This window comes from Zophobas morio, unplaced genomic scaffold, assembly GCF_036711695.1.
Source record: "Zophobas morio isolate AGI-343-1 ecotype UQ-CSIRO unplaced genomic scaffold, CSIRO_AGI_Zmor_V1 ptg000028l, whole genome shotgun sequence".
NCBI classification, from domain to species: domain Eukaryota; kingdom Metazoa; phylum Arthropoda; class Insecta; order Coleoptera; family Tenebrionidae; genus Zophobas; species Zophobas morio.
The window spans coordinates 4,221,573-4,232,287 of record NW_026972133.1 but is presented as its reverse complement, the minus strand read 5'-3'; the positions used below and the strand labels follow the sequence as shown (position 1 = coordinate 4,232,287).

The 10,715-nt window shown below is 31.0% G+C and overlaps 1 protein-coding gene and 1 long non-coding RNA gene across 2 annotated transcripts; both read right to left on the bottom strand.

Moving 5' to 3' along the window:
• Window positions 1-45: 45 nt before the first annotated feature.
• Window positions 46-1,440, bottom strand: LOC135137138 (uncharacterized). The gene is made up of 3 exons (XM_064066716.1): window positions 1,315-1,440; window positions 434-1,259; window positions 46-341 (listed from the first exon to the last, which is right to left on the bottom strand). The coding sequence occupies exons 1-2, from the start codon at window positions 1,392-1,394 to the stop codon at window positions 1,010-1,012; spliced, it is 330 nt and encodes a 109-aa protein (XP_063922786.1). The 5' UTR covers window positions 1,395-1,440; the 3' UTR covers window positions 46-341; window positions 434-1,009.
• Window positions 1,441-5,926: 4,486 nt separating this feature from the next.
• On the bottom strand, window positions 5,927-7,514 carry LOC135137042 (uncharacterized). The gene is made up of 2 exons (XR_010281773.1): window positions 6,763-7,514; window positions 5,927-6,655 (listed from the first exon to the last, which is right to left on the bottom strand). It is a non-coding gene; the product is annotated as an uncharacterized LOC135137042 (long non-coding RNA).
• Window positions 7,515-10,715: the final 3,201 nt, after the last annotated feature.

Genomic DNA, 10,715 nt, shown 5'->3' with positions numbered 1-10,715 from the left:
CACAACTTCGTGGTTTTAGGGAGACGCTAACCAAAATCGTAGAAATTTAACAGTGAATATTTTATTTATTTAGAACTAAGTATCACAGCTTGTCTTTCGCCATAAATAATCAATTTAACAATTTTGCAATTTATTATCACACTGTCCCGTCATCCCTTATTAATAGTATGTCGTTTTCTGGCGGAGGCTTTGTATCCACATGTCTAAACCACCAATACAAGCAAAAAGCGGCCACAATGACAACAACTGGGGCCCATCCAAACAAAATATTCCAGGAAAAATGTTTCTCAAAACTTGCCAAGAGTGAAGTCGGCTCGGTTGTAGGAGGCAAAGCTTGTGTCCTAAAAATTATAAAATCATCGTGGTCAGCTGTCTATTCTTATCGAACGCTCCACAATTTTACCGTAACTGTCGAAATAAAAATTGTACTCACGTTATGAATGTTAAGATTAATAAAATGGTCACCATAAAACCGGTAGTTTTCAAAATTTGGGTGCACCGAAGGCGTGGCATGTTTGTATATAAGTGGTTTGACACAGTTTATTTACTATCGTCTGCTTCATGCAGTTAGATAATTTAATCTTATCAGTCGAGATTTTAAATAAAAATTAAAGTTGGCAACTTTGCGATTTCGTTGTCGTTCGTGTAGCAGGGTTACCAACACAGTTTAAATATCCAGTCAACTCTCAAAAGCAACAAATTTTCAAGTTTTGTATTTACAGACGATACAAAATAAATATTTACAGGCAACAGTTAGAAAAATAGAGACAACACACAGAATTATGCAAATTTACAAATAAATACTTGCTCAAATGTACCATCAAACTTACAACGAATCAGTAAAAAATAAAAATATACAGACCCTTTATCAAAAAAAATCACTAATTAAGATCACAATAAGTAAAGGACCTAATATGAACCTCTCCAGACAGCACGACTGAAAATTTCTAAAAATATCACACTTTCTCTTCATTGTTGAATATTAAATTCAACAAGGATAAATCACTATTTACACTGTCATAGTGCGAGTTAATTGACGCATCAACGGCTGCGCTGAGCGCCCTAAATCTTCTTTTTTCTCTTTAGGTTTTGCTCGCATGTTTCTGAAACAACACCACAAACAAAGAGCCGCCAGGCTGGCAAAAAATAGGGCCCATCCGGTGTACTCGTTCCAGGAAACGTGTTTTTGGATTTCCTTCCACCAAACAAAATTTGACGCTGTCGCGTTGAGGTCCAGTTGAGAAGGAAAAATTTGTACTCTAAAAATTAGCAGTGGACCATAATTGTTTAAAAATGTAAAAATTGTTTACTTACATTAGGACTATTATTATTAATAAAACTATTGCCATGGTACTGATTATCTGCAAAACTTTGCTGCTTCGTAGACACGCCATTTTGACAACTATATCACATTCATAGTGATTGCAGTGATTGTAATAATTTGTCGTTTTGCTTATCTTATCAACAAGCAACAGGAGAGTAATCAAGTTACTTGAAAATTTGAAAGTGGCGGGGATTTTAAATACTGAAGTAGCGATTTCGTATTTTTTAGAGAAAAAAAACAATGTCTTTCACTTTTAATTTTTATACATATTTACATACTACAAATAAAAATAAATACAATAAATAATCAGAACAAGGAACAGAGATTTCGGAAATTAATCTTTAAATAATAAATTACTTGCTAATATAAGACTTATTCTTCTAAGAAAATAAAGGCTGGGTGGGTGGGGTTAGCACTTGCTAAAAATTAAAAAATTAAAAAAATCAAAAAATGACAAATTGAAAATTCGGATAAATGAGAAATCGGAAAATTCCAAAGTTGAAAAAACGAAAAACTGAAGAATCTAGTAATACTCACTAGGATAAAATAAATATCACAACTTTTAACAGTTTCAAAAAATTAACTATAGAAAGAAGATCTTGTGTCATTTTTGCAAATAGGTGCATGTTTTCAAGTTTAGTTCGGATTGCAGAGAATCTTATAAAATCGAATTCGAAATTCCAGTTTTCATTTTTTTTTTTAGTTTTTAGATTTTTCAACTTTTGAATATTTCATTTGATAATTTTTTTGACAATTTTGCAGTTTTTAATTCCAATCTTTTGATTTTTCAAGTTTTAACTTTACAACTTTTGAGTCTTTTGATTTTTAATTTCTCAAGTTAAAATTTTTCCTTTTCACGATTTGTCATTTTTCGAGTTTTTACCTAAAAGAACAAATTTATTCGAACCGAAATTTTGAAAAATTGAAAATTAGAAACAAAATTTTCAAATACTTTTTACTTCCTTCCAAAAACTCGGTGACAAAAAATCAAAAATCGAAAATTGAAAAAAAAATAAACGTCTATTTTCTCGATGTTTTTGAAAATCAAATAAATGAGAAATTTGAAAACTGCCAAAATTGTAAAATTAAAAAATCAAACGTTTTTTTCAGTTGCCCAGAGAAATCAAAAATCGAAAGACAGATAAAAAAATTGAAAATTTAAAAAGCGAGAAATTGAAAAATTCCAAAGTTGAAAAATCGAAAAACTGAAGAATCTAGTAATACTCACTACGATAAAATAAATATCACAATTTTTAACAGTTTAAAAAAATTAGCTATAGAAAGAAGATCTTGCGTCATTTTTGCAAATAGGTGCATGTTTTCAAGTTTAGTTCGGACTGCAGAGAATCTTATAAAATCGAATTGGAAATTCCAGTTTTCATTTTTTTTTTAGTTTTTAGATTTTTCAACTTTTGAATATTTCATTTGATAATTTTTTTGACAATTTTGCAGTTTTTAATTCCAACCTTTTGATGTTTCAAGTTTTAACTTTACAACTTTTGAATCTTTTGATTTTTAATTTCTCAAGTTAAAATTTTTCCTTTTCACGATTTGTCATTTTTCGAGTTTTTACCTAAAAGAACAAATTTATTCGAACCGAAATTTTGAAAAATTGAAAATTAGAAACAAAATTTTCAAATACTTTTTACTTCCTTCCAAAAACTCGGTGACAAAAAATCAAAAACCGAAAATTAAAAAAAAAAATAAACATCTATTTTCTCGATGTTTTTGAAAATCAAATAAATGAGAAATTTGAAAACTGCCAAAATTGTAAAATTAAAAAATCAAAAGTTTTTTTCAGTTGCCCAGAGAAATCAAAAATCGAAAGACAGATCAAAAAATTGAAAATTTAAAAAGCGAGAAATTGAAAAATTCCAAAGTTGAAAAATCGAAAAACTGAGGAATCTAGTAATACTCACTAGGATAAAATAAATATCACAATTTTTAACAGTTTCAAAAAATTAGCTATAGAAAGAAGATATTGCGTCATTTTTGCAAATAGGTGCATGTTATTAAGTTTAGTTCGGATTGCAGAGAATCTTATAAAATCGAATTCGAAATTCCAGTTTTCATTTTTTTTTTAGTTTTTAGATTTTTCAACTTTTGAATATTTCATTTGATAATTTTTTTGACAATTTTGCAGTTTTTAATTCCAATCTTTTGATTTTTCAAGTTTTAAATTTACAATTTTCGAATCTTTTGATTTTTAATTTCTCAAGTTAAAATTTTTCCTTTTCACGATTTGTAATTTTTCGAGTTTTTACCTAAAAGAACAAATTTATTCGAACCGAAATTTTGAAAAATTGAAAATTAGAAACAAAATTTTCAAATATTTTTTACTTCCTTCCAAAAACTCGGTGACAAAAAATCAAAAATCGAAAATTAAAAAAAAACTAAACATCTATTTTCTCGATGTTTTTGAAAATCAAATAAATGAGAAATTTGAAAACTGCCAAAATTGTAAAATTAAAAAATAAAAAGTTTTTTTCAGTTGCCCAGAGAAATCAAAAATCGAAAGACAGATCAAAAAATTGAAAATTTAAAAAGCGAGAAATTGAAAAATTCCAAAGTTGAAAAATCGAAAAACTGTAGAATCTAGTAATACTCACTAGGATAAAATAAATATCACAACTTTTAACAGTTTCAAAAAATTAGCTATAGAAAGAAGATCTTGCGTCATTTTTGCAAATAGGTGCGTGTTTTCAAGTTTAGTTCGGATTGCAGAGAATCTTATAAAATCGAATTCGAAATTCCAGTTTTCATTTTTTTTTTAGTTTTTAGATTTTTCAACTTTTGAATATTTCATTTGATAATTTTTTTGACAATTTTGCAGTTTTTAATTCCAACCTTTTGATTTTTCAAGTTTTAACTTTACAATTTTTGAATCTTTTGATTTTTAATTTCTCAAGTTAAAATTTTTCCTTTTCACGATTTGTCATTTTTCGAGTTTTTACCTAAAAGAACAAATTTATTCGAACCGAAATTTTGAAAAATTGAAAATTGGAAACAAAATTTTCAAATACTTTTTACTTCCTTCCAAAAACTCGGTGACAAAAAATCAAAAATCGAAAATTAAAAAAAAATAAACATCTATTTTCTCGATGTTTCTGAAAATCAAATAAATGAGAAATTTGAAAACTGCCAAAATTGTAAAATTAAAAAATCGAAAGTTTTTGCAGTTGCCCAGAGAAATCAAAAATCGAAAGACATCAAAAAATTGAAAATTCAAAAAGCGAGAAATTGAAAAATTCGAAAGTTGAAAAATCGAAAAACTGAAGAATCTAGTAATACTCACTACGATAAAATATCACAATTTTTAAAAATTTCAAAAAATTAGCTATAGAAAGAAGATCTTGCGTCATTTTTGCAAATAGGTGCATGTTTTCAAGTTCAGTTCGGATTGCAGAGTTATTGTTCGGATTATATGGGTTATACTATTGATAAAATTGCGTGTGTTGATATCGAACCATCGCAATGAAAATCACACGATTTTTTTAATCCTGATTGTGCTAATTCGAGGTAAACAAGTGATAAACAACAAACATCTTTGTTTATTTATTTATTTGGTTATCTGTACAGGGCCAGACGGGACCTGTTGAAACTTGAAAATTTATCCCGAAATTTTACTCGATTTAAACAGAAATAAAATTTCGATTTGAGCACCCGCGCTCTGCTGTACAATCACGGCTACTGGCACTTCTGGAGAAGTCCCGATTTCCAAATGGCCGAATCCGACTCTGCTCTTGTAAAACTGTAAAGGTATTGAAAAATTAAAAACAAGTTTAACTTGAATTTAACTTACGGCGAATTTTGATAAAAACGACATTTTTTGGTCTATTTTTTCTACCATGAAATTTAAGCATCTAAAATATGAAGAAATATGTCTGTTTGTTCGTCTTCCGTCTGTCGGTCCGTCTGCCTGTCGGTCTGCTAATCTCGGAAAGTACTGGACCGACTGTTGTTAAATTTCTCTATTAATTAGTGTATACAGTAACCTAGTCCTACATAAACAGTAGTTTTTGGCAGATTTTTGTAAAAAAATCAAAATTATAAAACAACATTTTGCAGTTTAATTTTGATTCTGCAAAACCGAATAAATCCTATCTAAAATGTACAAAATATGATGAGTCTGTACTTGTGACGTACCATTCCAAAAATATTTTTTACATTTGCTTAAACAGGTGGCTCAAAAAAATTAACGAATGAGTCAATTTATTTTATTGATTAAATCAGGAATGGCTCACTCCATTTCCCGAAAATTTGGAGATACAACACGGTTATTGTTAGTATTACATTGCACCGACCCAATTTGATAGACACATAGTAAAATAAAAACTCATTTGAAACGTAGGCGTAGCACGCTTATTACAGATGTGCATTTGTTTTGTTGAGCTGACTAGATTCCGCAAATGTGGTATAGACAAGTTATAATCAACCAGTTGTGAATTACACCATCAAAAATTAAAATAGAATCCAATGTTTTATATAATAAGAGGAAGTGAAGGAATAAAAAAGTCTGGACGACCATCGGCATTGTTTGCAGTTTCTCTGTTTGAGTCTCACGTGTTACCACTTGTTGTCTTAAATTAAAAATGCTTGTCATTCATAAAAAATCATTCACATTTAATTTTTACTTATATATATGTACATGGTACAATATAGAATAGATACATTAAAAAATCAGAACAAGGTACAGACATTTGGAAAATTAATCTATAAATAATACATCAAATTCAATCTTATTTGTAGGTAATTAGTTGTTGATGCGACACGCATTGTGGATACATTAAGTTATTAGTTATTACTCTAATAAGAACTCGTTTGAGCAAACATAATCGGTAATAATTAATATTTCTTTTTTTAATATACGCTTACTTTAATACACTTAAGCTTTTTTGTTGTGTACACTAGTGTCTCTCAAAGCCTCACAAACAGTTTATTTGGAGTGGTCAGGAAGGTAAGTCGCGGGTTGACGTCACGGGTACTTTGGATCCGGGTACTCGGTGAACTGTCCGAAAGGATCCTGGCGCACTTATATTTTGCTTTTGATTGCGGGTTGTGCTGGTCATAAGAGCGCCAGCATTGGGTCGACTCTTCTTTCTTCGTTATCCTGCTCCGGAGTAAGTTAACAAAATTAATCCTCGGGCCTCATCTATCCGTTTTTGAACATTTTTGAAATGGCTCCACAAAACACTCGCACCGATCACCGCAAGAATTATACACAGGGCGATGACTCCCCCAAGATGAAGATTGCACTTGAACTCTTTCCAAGTTGTTTGCAAAAGAGTGGCCGGAGAATTTGATTCCAAAATCTGGGCTTCGATTTCTTTTCTGCAACATTAAAATAATTACACCTTTGTTAAAAAAAAACGTAAATTTTAGACACCCTGTACTAACAACCAATTTTTAATAATAATCAAAAAAATGAATATACTTACAGAAGAAACGTTATAAGTATGAAGAACATCGCTGCAATTTGTAACACACGACACTAGAAAATTTTTGGATTTCTTGGTTGTGCTCACAGTGCTAAAGCAAATTTTAAAATATCGTTTGCGCCACGGTTTTATACGTTTTTTTAACTACAACTTGATCCAGAGATATCGATGTGGTGCGATCGACTATTGTGAAATCGAATGATTTTTTATCATAATATTTTATACTACTATTAATTACAGGTGACGATATCAACTTGGTTTATTTACTAAATCGGATGGTTTTTTTTAATCACGTGTTCCAACTAATAAGAATCACCAGTGTGAATACTTGAATCTTATTGGCGAGTATACACGGAGTTTAAGGTTCTAAAATTTCAGTTGTTTCGATGTTTGCGTTTTAAACATCACGCGATTTTTTTTATCCTGATCCGAGGTGAGGTAAACAAGTGATAAACAACAAAATGCGTTGTTTATTTATTTATTGTTTATGGGTTGTATTGCCAGTTAAGCGCTAGACTTAAATATTTTAAAGCTCTTGTGGGTACAAGGCCAGACGGGACCTGTTGAAACTTGAAAATTTAACCCTAATTTTAGTTGATTTAAAAATATATCAAATTTGGATTTGAGCACCCATATGCCGCTGTACAATCACGGCTACTGGCACCTCTGGAGAATTCCCGATTTCCAGATGGCCGAATCCGCGCCTGCTCTTGTAAAACTGGAAGCGTATTGGAAAATTAAAACAACTTTAACTTGAATTTATTTTATTCTCTTAAACTAGAAAATATCTTCGAAAAAAGTCAATCCTTGTTTTTTTCTAACTGGAATCATAATAAAAACATATTTATTAATTTATTTATTATTTTATTTATTTCAAAAATTCTCGTGGTTGATAAGATAACAGAGAAAACGTGTATAACGTTAGAATAACCCGATAGATGGAGTCAACATTAAGTTCTAAATGGTCCCTATTTTTTGGGGTCTCTATTTTTGAAATAATAGTATATTAAAAGGTGTGTGGTGATAGTAACTTAGGCATGTTTTAAGTTTCTTGTTGTCTAAATAAGTCTACACATACTAAGAAAGAAAAAAAAACAAAATGTAGCCCCGCCCACCCACCCTATCTCAATTGTGATGATTTTTTTTATTCGTGGTGAATCAAGAAGGCTAAGCTTAACTGCAAAATCCTTATTTCTCTACGAGAAATTAACAACATGTTTTTGAGTACCGTGTTGTTCAAAGAATACTACGTATATTAAGAAAATAATAAAGCCAAAGATTAAGCCCCACCCATATCCACCCCGATGTCATTTCGCAATTGTGATGAATTGCTCATTCGTTGTCAGATCGAGGGGCGGGGCTTAATTGCAAGATCAATATTTATCTACAAGAATTTACCATTTTAAACATATTTTAAGTTTCTTGTTTTAAAAAGACGACTACGTATATTAAGAAAAGGACAAAATATAAGCCCCGCCCACCCACCCTCATACCGGTAGTAGTCAATACTTTAAAGATGTATTTTAAAGTGGAATAAGTAGGGAAAATCAAGAAAACGTTTATCTTTTCATTGCCTGAGTCGCCCATTATTTTTTCCAAAGATCGGTAAAAATGTAAATCTCGCGGAATACTCCAGTAGCAATAATTAAATTAGTTGTAAAAAATGTACACTTTGACATGCACCACCAATGTGAGATAAAGTGAAAAAATATAAAATACCCAGGGATTATTAATGCATTTTAGACATGTTTTAAGTTTTTTGTTGCCAAAATAAGTCTGCACATTTTAAGAAAAAAAAGGCAAAATGTAGCCCCGCCCACCCACCCTATCTCTATTGTGATGATTTTAACTGCAAAATCCTTATTTCTTTACGAGAATTTAAAAACATGTTTTGGGTATCGTGTTGTTCAAAGAATACGATGTATGTATATTAATAAAAAAAATAAAGCCAAAGTTAGGCCCCACCCATACCCGCCCGGATTTCAATTCTCAATTGTGATGAAGTTTTCATTCGTTGTCAGATCGAGAGGCGGGCATTAATTGCAAGATCCATATTTCTCTACAAGAATTTACCATTTGCTTTAAGTTTCTTGTTCTGAAAAGATGACTACGTATATTAAGAAAATCAAAGCAAAATGCAAGCCCCGCCCACCCGCCCTATCTCAATTGTGGTGATTCTTTTTTTAATCGTCGAGAACCAATTGCATTTTTTTTTCTTAATATACATATTATTCTTTGAACAATACGATACTTATTTTTAATTTCTTGTAAAGAAATAAGTATTTTGTAGGTAAGTTACGTCCCGTTGGTTCACGGCGAATAACAAAATCATCACAATTGAGATAGGGCGGGTGGGCGGGCTTAGACTTTACCTTTTTGTTTTAATATATGTAGACTTCTTTTCACAACAACAAACTTAAAACATGTTTAAAATGAAAAAATTGTATAAGGAAATATCGATTTTGCAATTAGGCTCCGCTCTATAATTGCAAAATTCATATTTCCTTGCAAAAACTATTTTAACCATGTTTTAAGTTTCTTGTTATGAAAAGATGGCTGTGTATATTAAGAAAAAAAAGGCCAAATATAAGCCCGCCCACCCGCCCTGTCGCAATTCTGATGATTTTTTTTATTCATCGTAAGCCGTGGGGCGGAGCTTAATTGTAAAATCCTTATTTTTCTACGAGAAATGTTCTTGAGTAATCATGTTATACAAAGGAAACGAAATGTATTAATTAAAAGAGAAAATAAAAGGGAAGCCCCACCCATACCCGCTCCGATGTCAATTTTCAATTGTGATGAATTTCTCATTCGTTGTCAGATCGAGGGGCGGGGCTTAATTGCAAGATCAATATTTATCTAGAAGAGTTTACCATTTTAAACATGTTTTAAGTTTCTTGTTCTGAAAAGACGACTACGTATATTAAGAAAAAAGACAAAATATAAGCCCCGCCCACCCACCCTCATATTAATAATAATCAATAGTTTAAAAATGTATTTTAAAGTGGAATAAGTAGGGGAAATCAAGAAAACGTTTATCTTTTCATTGGCTGAGTCGCCCATTATTTTTTCCAAAGATCGGGAAAAATGTAAATCTCGCGGAATACTCCAGTAGCAATAATTCAATTAGTTGTAAAACAATGCACACTTTGACTTGCACCACCAATGTGAGATAAAGAAAAAAAATATAAAATACCCAGGGATTATTAATGCATTTTAGACATGTTTTAAGTTTCTTGTTGCCAAAATAAGTCTACACATTTTAAGAAAAAAAAAAAGGCAAAATGTAGCCCCGCCCACCCACGCTGTCTCTATTGTGATGATTTTTTTGTATTCGTCGTGAGCCAAGGAGGCGGAGCTTAACTGCAAAATCCTTATTTCTTTACGAGAGTTTAAAAACATGTTTTTGAGTATCGTGTTGTTCAAAGAATACGATGTATGTATATTAATAAATATTCTTAATATACATAATATTCTTTGAACAACACGATACTCATTTTTAATTTCCTGTAAAGAAATAAGTATTTTGCAGTTAAGCTCCGCCCCCTTGGTTCACGGCGAATAAAAACAATCATCACAATTGCGATAGGGTGGGTGGGCGGGCTTACACTTTGCCTTTTTGTTTTAATATATGTAGACTTCTTTTCACCACATGAAACTTAAAACAACTTTAAAATGCAAAATTTGTACAAGGAAATATCGATTTTGTAATAGGCTCCGCCCCACAATTGCAAAATCCATGTTTCCTTACAAAAACCATTTTAACCATATTTTAAGTTTCTTGTTATGAAAAGATGGCTGTGTATATTAAGAAAAAAAGGCAAAATATAATCCCGCCCACCCGCCCTGTCTCAATTCTGATGATTTTTTTTATTCGTCGTAAGCCTCGGGGCGGAGCTTAATTGGAAAATCCTTATTTTTCTACGAGAAATGAAAACCATGTTTTTAGGTAT

What these genes read in the sequence shown, in the direction of transcription:
- LOC135137138 (XM_064066716.1), bottom strand. Translation starts at nt 1,394, where the DNA reads ATGGCGTGTCTACGAAGCAGCAAAGTTTTGCAGATAATCAGTACCATG. An exon ending in TTAATAATAATAGTCCTAAT is followed by an intron (nt 1,260 to 1,314) that starts GTAAGTAAACAA and finishes GCTAATTTTTAG; the next exon opens with AGTACAAATTTTTCCTTCTC.